Source organism: Dreissena polymorpha, chromosome 1 (assembly GCF_020536995.1).
Source record: "Dreissena polymorpha isolate Duluth1 chromosome 1, UMN_Dpol_1.0, whole genome shotgun sequence".
In the NCBI taxonomy this organism is placed as follows: domain Eukaryota; kingdom Metazoa; phylum Mollusca; class Bivalvia; order Myida; family Dreissenidae; genus Dreissena; species Dreissena polymorpha.
Window position 1 is genome coordinate 78,823,512 of NC_068355.1, and position 17,996 is coordinate 78,841,507.

At 35.9% G+C, this 17,996-nt stretch overlaps 2 protein-coding genes across 2 annotated transcripts; one reads left to right on the forward strand and one right to left on the reverse strand.

Annotated features, from left to right (window-relative positions):
- The first annotated feature begins 3,900 nt into the window (after positions 1-3,900).
- On the forward strand, positions 3,901-7,845 carry LOC127837032 (probable RNA-binding protein 19). The gene is made up of 5 exons (XM_052363788.1): positions 3,901-4,078; positions 5,597-5,716; positions 6,648-6,753; positions 6,855-6,981; positions 7,584-7,845. Exons 1-5 carry the CDS (start codon positions 3,954-3,956, stop codon positions 7,646-7,648), a joined length of 543 nt encoding a protein of 180 aa, XP_052219748.1. The 5' UTR covers positions 3,901-3,953; the 3' UTR covers positions 7,649-7,845.
- Positions 7,846-7,923: 78 nt separating this feature from the next.
- Positions 7,924-17,705, reverse strand: LOC127837031 (uncharacterized). The gene is made up of 11 exons (XM_052363778.1): positions 17,607-17,705; positions 17,335-17,403; positions 16,062-16,208; positions 14,990-15,178; positions 14,248-14,394; positions 11,808-11,966; positions 11,320-11,381; positions 10,872-10,929; positions 10,628-10,668; positions 9,414-9,573; positions 7,924-8,159 (listed from the first exon to the last, which is right to left on the reverse strand). Exons 1-11 carry the CDS (start codon positions 17,683-17,685, stop codon positions 7,987-7,989), a joined length of 1,284 nt encoding a protein of 427 aa, XP_052219738.1. The 5' UTR covers positions 17,686-17,705; the 3' UTR covers positions 7,924-7,986.
- Between the last annotated feature and the right edge of the window lie 291 nt (positions 17,706-17,996).

The following is a 17,996-nucleotide window of genomic DNA, read 5'->3' on the forward strand; positions in this document are numbered from 1 at the left end:
GTAGAATTCTTGTTGAACCTTTCGGTTTGCGTTAGTGAAAAGTGAGTCCCAAGGTGCGAACAAAGTTTGGTCAATGCATGATTGTAGCGCATTTTAAATGGTTTTGTTAACACATTTTAGTGTTTCTGAAAAAATGTACATAAATGAATTTACTCTCAAAAATATAAACTTTGAATATTTCAAAATTGAAATAACAAGAAAATAGACAAAAGATTAAATTTACAAGTAATGGTTTTAAACCGGGCCTATAGAAGCAAAACTACCGCGTTCGACCTTGGCAACGCAGGCTTTTAAATTAGAATTTTAATGTAAACGCTGTCAGAATAAACGTTTTTTGCTGAATTATCAATGACAAGCGTCCCACGCGCACTATAGTCTTTCTGATTTCCATTGATAATAATCAACAAACGAACATGTATCTTTAACAGTTCTTTTAACTGACAGTTATTTCGCTTATATGAAAAAGATAGATATATATGTAATACTTTACACTTTTTAAAAACTGTTTTTATATTCTTCATAGACATAGTGAAGTTTTAAAGTTCTTATATATCTCATAATTTTGGCATACTTGTCTTGCGTGTGAAATCTAACAAATAACATAGAAAATGACAACTTCACAGCAAAATTGTAAAATAATCTTAGTAATTTATTTTAAGACTTTCACGGCGAGCGGTGCCGTGCATTAACAACAATTGTCCTGCAGTCATACGTATGTCATAAAGACTTCTCAAATCAAGTATCAACGTATGAAATTTACCGAAACAATTTAACAATATCGTGGACGAGCTAAACACGCGCCGCAGATCTTGTCTTCAGCTCGCCAAAACCCGACAGTGACCGAGGCTTATGGTCGAGGCTTAAACTAATGTTTTCGCTGAAATAATTAGCAGGACGAACTACTGAGGTGGCGCTCAGGCCCAGATGTTATGGGGTTCGGAAAATAAAATTACTTTTTAATGAATTGATATACCTGAGGTATACAGTCTAGTAGTAACGGGGGTCCACGGTGCATGATTGGAACCTTTTTTTCAATATACTGATGATGTTCAACATTGTCTTGGGTAAAAAAAAAATGTGTTCCCAAGAAAAATTTCATGCCCACAGGGTCTAAATCCAAGATGGCCGCCAAGATGGCCTACCAAAAAGATAGGAAATGCTGTTTTTTCACAAATGACACAAACAACATATATTTTCCACGATTTTGGTAAGCTTTTTAATTTAAGCAATTGAGAACACATTATTCTTATTAAACAAATAAGTTTTTTGGTGAACAATTATACATTGTATTAAAAAAATGACTATATCAATGAAAAAAAGTTTTAAAAAACATGTGTTTTTGTCCTTATAACATGTTTCAATTTTTATCTGAAAAACAGTTTAGATACAATTATTATCCTAACAACATTTATACAAACCTATGGGACTAAGAAATTTAAATATGTAATATTTCATGTGAATATTATAATATAAATGTGATTTGTTTGGCAAGAAAAGTGGGTGGTGTAAATGACAAATATAAAGAAAAAATGCCTAATGTGCATATTGATATATTTTGAGATATACGAGGCTTGATATCTTGTTATGTTTATGTATTTTGATCTTTTTGATACTTTTAAGTGTATGCACATTTTTACGACCCCGGTAGGATGGCATATAGCAGTTGAACTGTCAGTCAGTCCGTCCGTCCGTCCGAAAACTTTAACATTGGCCATAACTTTTGCAATATTGAAGATAGCAACTTGATATTTGGCATGCATGTGTATCTCATGGAGTTGCACATTTTGAATGGTGAAAGGTTAAGGTCAAGTTCATCCTTCAAGATTAATAGTGAAATAAACTAAACCAAGGGAAGTAACAAGCTTTAAAGGGAGATTATATCTATTTATGATTTTATCATTTGGCTGGTACAGATTATTTTCACAAGGGAAGTAATATTTATTTAAGGATATAATAATAATTTAAAAAAGCATGTGCACTGTCTGTCTGTCCGTTCGTCCGTCCGTAAACTTTAACATTGGCCATAACTTTTGCAATAATGAAGATAGCAACTTGATATTTGGCATGCATGTGTACCTCATGGAGCTGCACATTTTGAGTGGTGAAAGGTCAAGATCAAGGTCATTTTAGCTCGACAATTATATATGAAATATATATAGTGGAGCTATCCTACTCACCCGACGTCTGCGTAAGCGTGCAAATGTTAAAGTTTTCGTACTACCCCAATTATTTTCATTGTACCTTGACATATTGCTTTCATATTTTGCATACTTGTTTACCAACATGACCCCAACCTATAAACAAGAGCAGACAACTCTATCAAGCATTTTCCATAATTATGGCCCCTTTTCCACTTAGAATATGCAGCAAATGTTAAAGTTTGCGTACTACCCCAAATATTTTCAATGTCTCTTTACGTATTGCTTTCATATTTTGCATACTTGTTTACCATCATGACCCCAACTTATAAACAAGAGCAGACAACTGTATCAAGTATTTGACAGAATTATTGCCCCTTTTATACTTAGAATATGCATATTATTGATATATCTATGTTATAGTTTGCGTACTACCCCAAATATTTCCTATATCCTTTGACATATTGCTTTTATATTTTGCATACTTGTTTACCAACATGACCCAAACCTATAAACAAGAGCACACAACTATATCAAGCATTTTTTAATAATTATGGCCCCTTTTCCACGTAGAATATGCAGCAAATGTTTAAGTTTGAGTACTACCCCAAATATTTTCAATGTCCCTTTACGTATTGCTTTCATATTTTGCATACTTGTTAAACATCATGACCCAAAGCTATAAACAAGAGCAGACAACTATATCAAGCATTTTGTCTTAATTATTGCCCCTTTTATACTTAGAATATGCATATTATTGATAAATCTATGTTAAAGTTTGCGTACTACCCCAAATATTTCCTATATCCTCTGACATATTGCTTTTATATGTTGCATACTTGTTTACCAACTTGACCCCAGCCTATAAACAAGAGCAGATTACTATTTCAAGCATTTTGACATAATTATGGCCCCTTTTACACTTAGATAATTGAACATTTTGCTTAAATTGCCATAATTTCTTTATTTATGATCACATTTTATTATTACTTTGACAAAACAACACTTCTCGAATACCACAATGGATTCCACCCAAACAATACCCCACGCCCCTACCCAGAATCCCTCCCCCCCCCCCACTCCCCCCCCCCCCAATTTTTTTTAAACATCTGATAAATTACCACACCCCACATTATACCCCCCTCTCACCGCCACACCTCTACCCACCCCCCCCCCCTAAAAAAAATTTTTTTTTTAAACATCATCTAATAAATTACCACACCCCACATTATACCCCCCTCTACCCCCCAAAAAAAGATTTTTTTTCCTTTTTTTATTTTTGAAAGATCGTCTAATAAATTATTGAATATGAACTATTTCCCCATGATGGCTTACATTATACTGTCAAGCACTCGAATAGTCGAGCGGGCTGCCCTCTGACAGCTCTTGTTCAAGGTTAAAGGTCAAAATAACAAATCCAAGGCAAGTAATAAGCTTTTAAGGGAGATACTTATCTGTACCTGCCAAATGATAAAAAAATAAAAGCAGCGCAGTAGGGGGCATTATGTTTCTGACAATAATATCTCTTGTTTTAATTCCTTTATAACCCAAATTTTGTATTCATTTCATGTATTAATTTAAATATATTGTACTGGCAGAAACAGCCCAGATGTTTGTTTAAAAAAAATGCCACTGACTGAAAACAGTTTTTTTAAGAGTTATAATAAAATTTAAATATTACTTTAAACTAAAAGAAAAATTCAGTGAAACCAATGTTTTTAAAACTTCTTCTAGCATGTTACTGAATGTAAAAGCTTCAAGTCGGCGAATTTCGCCAAGAAGAAGGACCTGAAGTTGCCAGGTTCATACCTGTCTATGGGGTATGGGTTTGTGGAGTTCCGTAGCCTGGAGGGTGCAGGGGAGGCTCTCAAGGTCATGCAGGGTACCAGCCTCCAGGGGTACCTGCTGGAGCTGAAGATATCCAACAGGACCACAGCTAGGTGAGAGGGGGGTTTATGACAACACAAACAAGGCTTCAATGACAGGGGGCATTTTATAGAGCAAATTTGTTGGTATGTTTTCAAGGTCAAGCAATTCTTGTCTTTTTAATTCTGTCTCGAATAGGTGTTTATTTAATATCAAACTTCTCAAGCTTCATTTAAAAAAGTAGTAGTGTGTGTCTTTTATCCGGATACAATTCAAAATAGCCTACTGGAGACTGAATGTCAACTCACTCAACTTATTTGCCAAGGCAATGTTAACTCACTCGACCTACTTGCCAAGGCAGTCAAACACTTGACCTACTTGCCAAGGCAATGTCAACTCACTTGACCTACTTGCCAAGGCAATGTCAACTCACTAAACCTTCTTGCCAAGGCAGCGTCACTCACTAGACCTACTTGCCAAGGCAATGTCAACTCACTCGACCTACTTGCCAAGGCAATGTCAACTCACTCAACCTACTTGCCAAGGCAATGTCACTCACTCGATCTACTTGCCAAGGCAATGTCAACTCACTCAACCTACTTGCCAAGGCAATGTCAACTCACTCAACCTACTTGCCAAGGCAATGTCACTCACTCGATCTACTTGCCAAGGCAATGTCAACTCACTCAACCTACTTGCCAAGGCAATGTCAACTCACTCAACCTACTTGTCAAGGCAATGTCACTCACTCAACCTACTTGCCAAGGCAATGTCAACTCACTCAACCTACTTGCCAAGGCAATGTCAACTCACTCAACCTACTTGTCAAGGCAATGTCACTCACTCGACCTACTTGTCAAGGCAATGTCAACTCACTCAACCTACTTGCCAAGGCAATGTCACTCACTCAACCTACTTGCCAAGGCAATGTCAACTCACTCAACCTACTTGTCAAGGCAATGTCACTCACTCGACCTATTTGCCAAGGCTTGTGATTTAGATTGTCTAAGCATTGCTAATGAACATTATATGTTGTGTTCTTTTTTGAGTTGTATGTGTCTTGTTCTGAGAAAACTGGGCAAAATGCATGTGCGTAAAGTGTCGTCCAAGATTAGCCTGTGCAGTCCGCACAGGCTAATCAGGGACGACACTTTCGGCCTAAACAAGATTTTCTGTAAGTAGGGACTTCATTGAAACTAAAACTCCATAAAAGAGGAAACTGTCGTTCCTGATAAGCCTGTGCGGACTGCACAGACTAATCTGGGACGACACTTTACGCACATGCATTTTGCCCAGTTTTCTCAGAACAAGACACATACAACTCAAAAAAGAACACAACATATAATGTTCATTAGCAAGGCTTAGACAATCTAAGCCCAGTTTTCTCAGAACAAGACACAATTTGTCGCGTCCTTGCAGCTGCACATATTACTTCTAAGGTCATTAGGTTAAAACTTATTATGAAAGTGATTTGTTGTATTGTACTTCAGAGCATTATTGTGCATTGCATTTATGTTCCCAATGAGATGTGATACAATTGTCACGATAATATATTATGCATACTGGTATGTATTTGATAATTGTCTGATTAGCTCTCAGACAAACCTGCCGGGGAAGAAAAAGCAGAAGAAGAAGAAACAGAGGACCACCAAATTACTGGTCCGTAATATTCCCTTTGAGGCAAAGAAACACGAAATCATGGAATTATTCAAGTAAGTTTTAGATATAATTTTATATTTGGTATTATGGAACAGGTTTTGTTTGAAAAACAAAAGGTTTTGAACCTAATACATTTAGTTGTAAGAAATTACTATAGAAATGATTATACAAGTTATATTTTTAATTATATATACTTACAATGTTTAATGATTGTTTGGTAGTAATATACCATAATAACTTCAATTTTATACTTATTGACAAAGTTTGAAAAACTTTTCTTATTTATATGAAGGATCCTAACTAAACCCCCAAATACAAAGTTTAGGGGGTGGGGGGGGGTATATAGGAACTTGTCTGTCGGTCGGTCTGTATTAAGTGTTCGCTCTCTAATTCAAGTTGTTTTCATCCAATCATCACAAAACTTGGTCAGATGTTGTATTTAGATGATGTGTTCAGGTCAAGTTCGAATATGGGTCATGCCGGGTGAAAAACTAGGTCACGGGGTCACTTAGTGCGTTTTAAACATTCAGCATGGTGTCCGCTCTCTAATTCAAGTAGTTTTCATCCAAGCTTCACCACACTTGGTCAGAAGTTGTATCAAGATGATTTGTAGGTAATGTTCTAACATGGGCCATGCCGGGTCAAAAACTAGGTCACAGGGTCACTTAGTGCGTTTTAAACATTGAGCATGGTGTGCGCTGTTTTATGTAAAGACAGCATGCAAAATATTCTGTGTCAATGCGGCATGTGGGGGTATTTGTCACTTCTGAGACAAAACTCTGTTTATTTACAATGTTCATTGATACATATCATGATACATTTACAAATGGTAAAAATGTTGAATGAGAGTAATGTAAGAAGAAGAATGACATGACAAGTTTTATCTGAATCAATCTGTATCCTGATCAATTTACCTGCAAATCTCTGTACGAATGGATCGGCATGGTATGTCATGACATGGGTAGAATGTTCCTGGTTTTGCAGAGTGTTTGGAGAGATCAAGACAGTGCGGCTACCAAAGAAGATGGGAGGAACAGGGTCACACAGAGGCTTTGGCTTTGTGGACTTCCTAACTAAACAGGACGCCAAGGTGTGTATGCTGTGGCCCATATAATCATTTGTTTTAGTAATTTTTTTAATAAAAAAGCTATTATCAGTTCTGTCTTCAATCTATTTCTATTGTTACTTCAGCGAGCGTTTGAAGCGCTGTGTCAGAGCACTCACTTGTACGGTAGAAGACTGGTGTTAGAGTGGGCCGACATGGAGGAGGACGTTGACGACATCAGGAAACGCACTGCTGACCACTTCCGGGATGAACGTAAGCTCTAATGGGACTTGTGTGTTATGCCATAATAATGGAAGGGTGGCATATAGTCGTACCCTAGTCAGCGTGTGTTTGTTTGCTTGTTTTGTGTGATATTGTTTCCAGCTTGTAGCTTTGAAGTAAATGATGGGTAATAACTTTGTCATGCACGGAGGGATCTGAAATAAATTCGTGCAGAACAACACGTTGCATGAAAAACCATTACATTAGCTTCAAGATCAAGGTTTCTATGGGCACTTGAAGTATTTTAATATTCTATATACTTTTGTTTCATATTATTTGTTTGTATATATTGAAAGTATATGTTTATATCCAGCCCATACTTTTTTGTGTATGACCGGTTTCAAAATAATGAAACACAAATGATCATCATATCAACCCAATGTGTTGCATGCAATAACCATGTTGCTGGCATCAGTCACAGTGGTCAATGATAAACACAAGTCATGTCTTCACTATTAATATATGCTTCATCTTCATCAATACATTTTATTAAAAAGATCATAAAATCCATGAGGAAAGGCATGCATATCTCGGGGGGCCTATCAAAAGCACTTCAAGGCATACTCTGTATTTTATGTTATTGTTTTTTGCAGACGGGAATAAGAAGTTCACAAAGTCCAATCTGAAACAGAGCCTGGAGATGTCTGTCACTGACTGAGGTTGCCATGGGAACAAATGATACCCTGTCAAAGTGAGGCTCAAGGAATGTGTAGTTGGACTAAACATATGCATGACATAGGGGACTATGATCAATTTTGCAAGCAATTAAGTGTCTCTATGGCAGACTGACTGCCATTAATGCTTAACATTATCTGACCTGTTTTTGTTTCAAAGTATTAAGTTAGGGAGGTGTTTTTCTATTAGAGCTATGTTTTGTTTTATTAAACTAACTTAGCCTCTTAGCATGTAAAGGATTGCAAATAATGGAGATGGTTGTTTAAAAAATTAATTTATTTGGAAATAAAGCTTCAATGATATTTTGTTAAAACCAGCAGTTTACAGATTTCTCCTTAAATAAAGAATTTTGGTGTTTGTTCCTTCTGATTCTTGGATCATGTTGTTCCGTGTATCACTCGAGGTTGTCATGACAACGGTGTCACTATCTGAGTCTTCAGGGTCAAACCTGTCATCATTGGCATTGCGCCGGGTGTATATGTCCACCATGTCCTCTGAAATAAGGTATATATGGTGTGTCTTGTTCTGAGATAACTGGGCTTAATGTATGTGCGTAAAGTGTCGTCCCAGATTAGCCTGTGCAGTCCGCACAGGCTAATCAGGGACGACACTTTCCGCTTTTATGGTATTTTTCGTTTAAAGGAAGTCCCTTCTTACAGAAAATTTTGTTTAGGCGGAAAGTGTCGTCCCTGATTAGCCTGTGTGGACACTTTACGCACACGCATTAAGCCCAGTTTTCTCAGAACAAGGCTCATGGTAGATTCCTCATTATACATTTTCTATTGATTATTGGGAACTATGGCACAGGTTATTTGTTCCATTTTTGTAAAGTAATCAGGCAGAAATCAGAGTATTTTTATTGTACATGAATATTGTTTAAGATACAAATCATTGATAAAGATCATTAATAAAGCATTCAGTTATTATTTCTTTTTTTATTATTATGTTTTATTGTGTATGTATATTTTTAATGTCACACCCACCTTGATATAGTCAACATCAAAATTTCGACATACATAGCCGATAATATTGTGTAATCAAGCATCATGTCATTGTCAATCTTGTAATTATTGATAAATTAATTACAGTATGAACTGTCTGATTACTTTTGAATTTTTGCTGTACTTGTTCATTAAATAGATTTTAATATTGTGAATTTTGCATTTCAAAATAAATTGAATATATTTCGTACAACAAATTGGTATTGACATTTTGTTTTTATATTGTAATCTTGAAAAATATCTTGTCACAGACAGCAGCCTCTCTCTTCCAGGTTATTGTTATTATTGTAGTAAGACCATGATCATCCTTTGTTAAGCACTTTTTACTTATTGCAGAATCCAGTTTTTGCTTTCAATTATTGTAAATTTCAATTATTGTAACCAAAACAAACACAATCGGACACAAAACTGATATGACGTGCATATCTCAATATGGCCTGCTTAGCGCATAGTTAGGTTCACCAAAATAGCTTTTATACTTGTTGAGTTATCGTAGGGTCCAGATTTGAAATGTTGAACCTCTCATTGATAGGAACTTGTGTTCAATTGAACTCTAGATCTCGCTTCCATAATTGCATGGCTAATGCCCTTTGTACAGTTCGCACAATAGTTGTGTACGGGTCTTTACGCTGTCTAACAAATAAAAGATAAGTTTCACACTTGTCAAGTTTGTAAAACTAGCAACGCCTTTTGTACAAAATGGTAGAACAGCAGAGGCTAATGCTATTCATCGTCATCAATGCATACCGTACTGAAGTTGAGGCACAAGCATCTCATCGTCAGTCAGGTAACACCGGTAATAGGGGTTCGTGTCAAGCTCGAAGTTTGGGTCGAACGTTTGCAGGAGAATTACGAGCTGGTCTATCAGCAGACGGCGTCGGTAGAGGGCGCTCTCCAGACGTAACACCTGCGGGAAGGCACGGGTTTCAGGGGTAGCAATGGTTTCAGTTGAATATTGTATGTATATCAATATATGAGCACCTCGGTCTTTGTGAAGACCAATAACTACAAAGTGAGGTTACAAACGATTTTTCGCTGTAAGAAAAAAGTTAGATTGATGTTCGGATTTAGAACAATAATTCGAAACCTTAATCATTTATTTTTAAGATTCTTTGTACAAATTAAAGTTACAACTTATTTTTTTTTAGTTCAGAAAAACGTAAGCATTAAGCATTTCAATATAAACAGGGATCTATACAAACAAATTTAGGTCCCTGATATAAATCAATACAAGTGCAAAAAACAAGTAGTGTTTATACAACTGATTGAACAAGAAACCGTCGGAGACGGTTGATGCTCCCCAAAGTGTTTTTTTTGTAACAATATTGCACTATATATTCAGATCAAAGGAAACGTCTTGAGGACACAGTAGTTGGGGGGGACAAGAGTGTTTTTTATAGAAAATTCCAAAGGGCCATAACTCTGTGAAAAATCATCCGACCAGATCCCGCTGATAATATGCACATCTCCTCTTGGTAGTGAAGCTTTCCATAAAGTTTCATTGAATTCCGGTCATTAGTTGCTGAGAAATAGCCCGGACAAGAATTGCACTATATGTACAGTTAATGGAAAATTTCAAAGGGCCATAACCTTGTGAAAAATCATCCGACCAGAACCCGCTGATAATATGCACATCTCCTCTTGGTAGTGAATCTTTCCATAAAGTTTCATTGAATTCCGGCAATTAGTTGCTGAGAAATAGCCCGGAGAAAAATTGTGCACTGACGGACAGACGAAGCGGCGACTATATGCTCCCCCCTAAAAAAAAAATTGGGGGGGGGGCATAATAAAAGACACTATCTAAAGCTATTTCGTCGAAAATGTGTCCCTATGTATATTATAACTATGGTACGATAAAAGCCGGCACAAAACTGTGTTCTGAAACTGAAATAAATTTGCTATCGTAATGTTTAAAGCATGCATCTGAAAGGAAATAAAAGTACACTTATTCTTTTCTGTACCTTGATGACCAGCCGATCCTTCTCTTCGTTTGACATCACGTCTAAAAAAGACAGCGTTTAATACAATGCTAACAGGAAATTACCTGCGTGTAAGATTTTTTTATGTAAAATTTTAGTATTTATACTGATGCTCATGCCCCACCGCCCTCAAAAAAAAATAACGTTAATAATTATAATTATACAGAATAATATGAAGATGTTTCACTGAACTTTACAAATAATAAAGTGTTTCCAGTTTCCAAACCTTGCTCGTCTTGTGGGTCCACGTTGTTTACTTTTCCGAAACGTTTTGTATAGTAAGACTGAAAACAATACAGTAAAACATAATTGACAACTCTCCAGCTGTCAATCAAACTCACGTTATAATCAATCAGATTTCGTTTATTGCGGCCACATGGTCCGACAAACAAAGACTGTTGGAGTAATTGATGAAGCGTTTTATGAAAGCACAACTTAGTGGGCGGAGCAATCGCGTATTTGGCGACTGGTCAAAGAATCTATGGAGCATTGTCAGTTTGGTTAATAGGTTTACAAAAAAAAAATTAATACATGGATGAATATAATCAAAATATTTGTTATTCAACTTGTTGATTTGTTGTAGACTTCAACTTAATCAAAACTAACACTTAATATGACTTGAAAGCAGTTTTAGACGAAATGTTTCATTTTAAACAACATTCGCAATTGCTTACCACTATTAATAGCTTATCCCTGTTCAACTGATCAATCTCGCGTATCTTCTTTTTTACTGTTCCTGTGAAGAAAAACACTAAATATTTCCAACATTGTAGAGGGTACTATGATTTTGACAAGACCACGACAGCTTAAACAGTGCAGAGGAAACGACCAGCTTTACATTTTCACACTACTAGTATAACATGAAAATGAATAAAAGAAATGAGCCTCGCCCTCTAAAATGGTGGTTAATGCATGTGCGTAAAGTGTTGTCTCAGATAAGCATGCACAGTCCGCACTGGCTGATCAGGGATGACACTGTCCGCCTTTATTGTATTTTTTCGTTTGAAGGATGACCCTTCTTGACGAAAATCCAGTTAAGGCGGAAAGTGTTATCCCTGATAAGCCTGTGCGGACTGCACATATTAATCAGGGACGACACTTTACGCACATGCATTAAACCCCCTTTTCACAAAGCGAGCCTCAAATATAGTGACTTATGTACTTGTCAGAGACAAAACGTTGAATTTCAGACACTCTATTTCGATCTCCAATTGTTGCTGGGCTTTATGTGCCTGCGCGCGCATCTCTCGAACCAGATGCTGCATAGCGACCAGTTGTATGTCCATATCACAGCGCCTGGAACGCTCGTCCGTTAGTGTATCTGTAAATCAAGTGCATTTTATAAATTATCACACTTTAATAAATGTAATTGTTAGGTTGTTTAATAGAAATTAACGATTAATCTTGGTAAAAAATTAAAAAAGTTTCTCCGAATCGTGTGTTGTGCACGTTCGGGACTTTTTCAGGTTTTTTCAAAATGCAATTGTCTTAAAGTAAATTGTATATATTTGAATTAGATTATAGGCAAAACGCAGAACCGTCGTACTCCGAACTAGAAAATCCTTTATCGACCGAAGAAATACCCGGTAATCAAGGCAACAAAACGGTTGACAGACAGTTAAGGCATGTACAACAATATTATAAATGAAAACTTTACGGAAACAATTTATGTAATTGCAAAGCCGTTTTAAATTTTTCAAAAAATGTATTTAATTACATACTTGATAAAAAACGCTTTCTGCGCAGCTGGACACAAGGATGTATCATACCCATACATTAACGTGGCGAAATATTACATCCAAATAACTATCGGGAAACATTTTAATAAGTTGTCTTGCAAAACGAATTAAAAGTAAATTAAATGAACGTCTTAAACACAAGGTAAAAACAAATAACATTCTTACGGATGCGCAATTCGGTTTTAAACCAAACTGTACCGCAGTAGATGCAATATTTATTTTTTCAACGAGAAAAAAAATATGTTGTATATGTAACTTAAAATAATAATAGATTCCCCCTGCAACAAATAAGGTACAGAATAATGGAATAATTTTTGCAATTATGAAACAAACTTTGACATTATGTGGACACTAGGTATTCGCCATTTACCTCGTCCATGTCTCACGAAAACGTGTATATGTCTTGTGTTTGCACATTTTTCATTCTCCGAAATGATGTGTTTGTAAATATATGTACACAAACAGCATGCGATTACAGTAGGTATACAATATGTTAATGGCGATAAGCTGTACATCCTTAAGACCAAATAAACTATTTTGTTCTGTTCTGTTATATTCAGACATGCATTAGGTATATGCAAGCTCAATAACAAAATTTATGAAGGAAAAATGTACAAAATATAGGTTGATGATAGATATTAATCAACGGAAATAAATAAAATTACCAATCGTTTGTGATGCTTTACATGTGTTGCTATCATAGCATTTAAAGTGATATTATGGGCATTTTTCACTGTTGAATTGAGATGGAAAGCATTAACAGGTCAAAACAGTTAGTTGAATGTGGTTATTGACCAATTATCTGCATCTCATCTTGCTACCAGTTGTATATAAAAATATATATTATATTATATATCTTACGTGACTCACCCAGTCCTCTAAGCCAAATGATCCGTAAAACAAAATAGTGTCTCTATGTCGTATGAACGAATCTGCACTAAAAACACATCGTATATCGAATTATTTCTGTCGTCAGTTGTCAAAACGAAAGTACGGTTGATATCCAAATGCATTATTTTTCTCTTTCCGGGATATTTTTTTTAGTAAGTTGATGCTGCATTAACAAATATAAGTGTATATAAAGTGAAAACACCAAAAATAAACAACGGGTGCGATAGACACATATAAACTGTTAGATGCCCATAATATCACTTAAAATGTGTACTAAGCAGTAGCAGCCCGAGAGGTATTGATTCAAATCCAAGCGGAAACAAATTTGATTTACGTTTTTCTTGCTATTATAAATATTAATATTTCCAAAAATTTAAGTTTTGTGTTGTTGCTAAACACATTTTATTGCACGTTTTATCCCTTTACCACATAGATACGTACCGGTATTTTGACACATTTGCTGTGCTTTTGAAAGTTAAATTTAATTAAAGACCTCTTACTAGATTCAATTTTTAAATGCTTTATTTCCAACCCTAAGATACTTATGAGCAGCAAACAGCATAAAACCTAAACAGACTGAGAGTAACTCGCAGGCTGTTCTAGTTTTATGCTGTTTGCTCATAGCCATTTTCACTTTGCTTCTGAGTGGGAAAGCGTTATAATAGGTGAATTTGTAAACAAGTATCTTTGGCGACAAGTCTTTCATGCACACTTTTTTCCATCTAATTATAATTTTTGGCTTTAAAGAATATGCTTTTGTTTGTGTAAAATGAGCATGCAATGTAAAACAGTTACACGCAATTGTTCGCGATAAGTTATGTACTTATGTTTTTTCCGTAAAATGTACATTTGTTTCAGCTAAAGCGCCAGTGAGTGCTCATTACAAAAAAAAAAAAACAATAATTGAACAGTGATATACTTTTAAGGTTTTCAAAGCAAGACAAGAAATCTCAAAAGTAAAACATCTAAGACCTGAAAACTGCGCTGATTCCTTGTGCAATGCCTGTATTTTCCCCTGCAATTCTTCAATCTCGTTGTCTTTAAACGCCAGACTCGTGCTCGCATCATTGGCTTCTTTGTCTGCTGCCGCCTTTGCATTCTTTAACTCAACCATTTTCTCTAGAATAAAAGAAGTTTTTTTCGAATACATTCATGTGTCAGGAAATGGTGCATGATACATGTATTGGATTTATCAACAATAAACTCGAAGTCAATCAAAAACATCATTTTGCTAAACGCTTACAAATAAACACCAAGAAAATAAAGCAAATAACACTGGGGACATCTAATTTAAGCCCGTTAGAATATAATATATCGAACGGCAATATGAACCATGGCTTATTCCCGTGTGTGCACGTCCAAGTAAACTGACGACCAACTGATCGTTTGACCGCTTGCAAAACATAATTTGTTCTGGGACTGAACCTAAATTTCTTGGATTTTGTAACAATGTGCTGTGATAAGCCATTTTATATAAACTAATATTTGGCCATATCCATTAGCGAGATAAAAGTTGTTATGTCTCTATGTTTTTTTTAATATCAGTACCATACAGAACAGGACATATTTACGACTAAAGCAGATACAGCTCATCGTCAAAATAACAATATAGCAGTAATAATAACGTATCATAGCGTTAAAATTACTCTAGATATATTGCAAAGATCTATCGAACATGTTAATGAAAAGATCAAGTCATAATCCTAACGCTCACCTGTCAAGCCCACAACGTCCGCCTGCAAGCCCTTGATCATCTCCTCCTTCTCAACAAGCGTGCTGGTCAGTGTCTCTTGGGTCGTCTTCATGTTGACCAGGGACATGTTCGCCTCAAGCAGCCGCCTCTCCAGCCCCTCGAGCCGCTCCCGAGTGTCCGCAAACTCGCCGTGCGTCTTGGATAGAGCTGCTGGTAAACGTCAAACACCGGTGACATGTTTTGCAACCGATTCATGAGGCGTGTACATGTGGATAGAATGCGATGTAACGCATTTGAATTGTGCAAATTGCTTTTCCTGGACGAGACTCTTCATGTGCATTGAGACAGATTTTACAACTATATATATTATGTACTTGTATTGTTTGGTTATCAAATGTAAAAGTAAAATCTTTATTTAATCCACAGCACATGATATCACTTAGTTTACACGTATTATTATTAATCATTAGGTAAATAATTAATAGTTTATTATAGAGGAACTCACGCCAACTTGAAATGATTTGTTTTACAGAACGTGCGTATACTATAAATGATGACATTATACTAGCTTGGCAGATAGCTTAGCTTCTTCAATGCAAGTTCGATTATCCAAAATTCTGGTTCCTTTGGACATCGTATGTGACTGGCGGATACAAGAGTTTGAGTTGCGTGAACGTCTGCACGATATACCCTAAAGGAGCCTGTTTATGTGTCATAAGTAATTTTCTCTCGCTTTTGGAAAAGACAATATGTTTTTGTCATTTGTTATTGCGTTTATAACAAAACAAATACTTGCAAAGCAATTAAGCGGAAGTCAATTGCTACATACGTTAACTTATAACTGCAAATCGACTTCAAGTAATTGAAAAAAGTCACATTTTGCTTGAGGGTGGAACACCGTTTCTGCCTTGCTCATAATCCGCACTTGTAGTATTTATTATTGTGGCTCAAAGACCCAAACTTGTATGGCATCTTTCGTTCCGTAACAATAATTATTATAATATGATTATGTTCCCTTCCTGTAGATCAATGTTTCGATTTATTCAAAGAACATTATCTTAAAACATTTTTCAATGAATTGTATTGTGAGTACCTTCTAGTTCTCGGCGTCGTTCGGACAGGTGGTTTATTTCCACGCGAGCCGTTGCCAGGGCCTGCGCATGCTCCCGGTTGTCCTGCGACATATCGTGCAGATATTTTGTCTGCTCCTCGATAGTGCGCGCCAGACGAGCAATGGTTTCTATTTGCACATAGGAACACCATTAAAGGGGCCTTTTCACAAAGTTTGACATGTTTTTAAGTTTGTCATTAAATGCTTTATATTGATAAATGTAAACATTTGCTCTAAAAAGCTCCAGTAAAAAATCAAGATTAAAATTAAAAAAAGAAAAGAAAAAAATAACCCTAACCAGGGCTCGAACCACTGACCCCTGCTGGAGTCCTGGAGTAAAAGCCTACCACGTAGACCACTCGGCCATACGTGCTCATAACATGATAAAAGTATTGTATACGTTATATAAGAAATCCGCGTAGATTCACAAATTATAACAACAACCGAACTCTCCTAAATTATTCAATCGTTTCCCGTTGCAACGCTTTATAATTGTCAGGTTTTTAAATCGTCAGAAGATTCATATAATGGCTATTTAAGGGCATGGTATATGTTCAGTATTGCTCTTTCCTCACAAATATCATAACTAAAACTGAAATTTGCTAATCTGAAACGAAGTTGTATAAGGCATGTACGCATGTGCACACGTTACTTGCTCAAATGGGTGACCATGACGAGTGGAAAGAAAAAAAATCCACACATGTTTTTTATGTTCGATATAGTTGTATACATACAGCATTATAGAAAACTACAATAACAATTTATAGGAAATCTTCTTGAAATGACTGAAACAGACCAATAAACAAATAAAACGGGTTATGCGTGAACAGGTCTACACCCTATGTCGTTAATCAAGCAGTTTAAAAAAGTTGTATATTTGCAATGTATAATGATGCATCAACTACGTCTATATGAGTCGTTTTCTGGGAAAACTAGGCATAATGCATGTGCGTAAAGTGTCGTCCCATATTAGCCTGTGCAGTTCGCACAGGCTAATCAGACGATACTTTCCGACTAAATTGGATTTTTGCTAAGAAGAGACTTCATTTTAACGAAAATGTCATAAAAGCGGAAAGTGTCGTCCCAGATTAGCCTGTGCGGGCTGCACAGGCTAATCTGGGACGACGCTTTACGCACATGCATTATGCCCAGTTTTCTCAGAACGCGACTCATATGAACTATAGCAAGTGATTTCAAATACATGATATTTATAGCATAACCTATATTTTGAATAGGTAAAACTCTTTCTTCTTACCCCATTGCTGCAGCTTCTTTTGTCGTTTACTTTTACCCCAGTCAAACAAATGAAATGAATCACCTCTTTCTACAATACAAAGTGTACGGATTTATGTCATTATAAAACAATACTTTAATTGCTAAAGAGTAAGTTTCAATACAGGTCTTATCTGCGCCTATGATTATTTAAGTGAAGTTCACATACAAATGTATGTTAGACGTGTATAATATTTTTATGAACAAATAAGTCATCAGAATCGTCTCATTGTCTTAGTTATGAAGATTATTTACCTTTTATTTCATTTGACATTTGTATTACCTCTTCCATTACACGGTTGCTAAGAACACAATTGTCGCCAACGTTAATCATGATGTCAAAAGCATCTATAACTATGACGTCAAAGCAAAAACACTTAAAAACGTCGTTTTAAAGTAGAATTCTTGTTGAACCTTCCGGTTTGCGTTAGTGTAAAGTGAGTCCCAAGGTGCGAACAAAGTTTGGTCAATGCATGATTGTAGCGCATTTGAAATGGTTTTGTTAACACATTTTAGTGTTTCTGAAAAAAAATGTACATAAATGAATTTACTCTCAAAAATATAAACTTTGAATATTTCAAAATTGAAATGACAAGAAAATAAGCAAAAGATTAAATTTACAAGTATTGGTTTTAAACCGGGCCT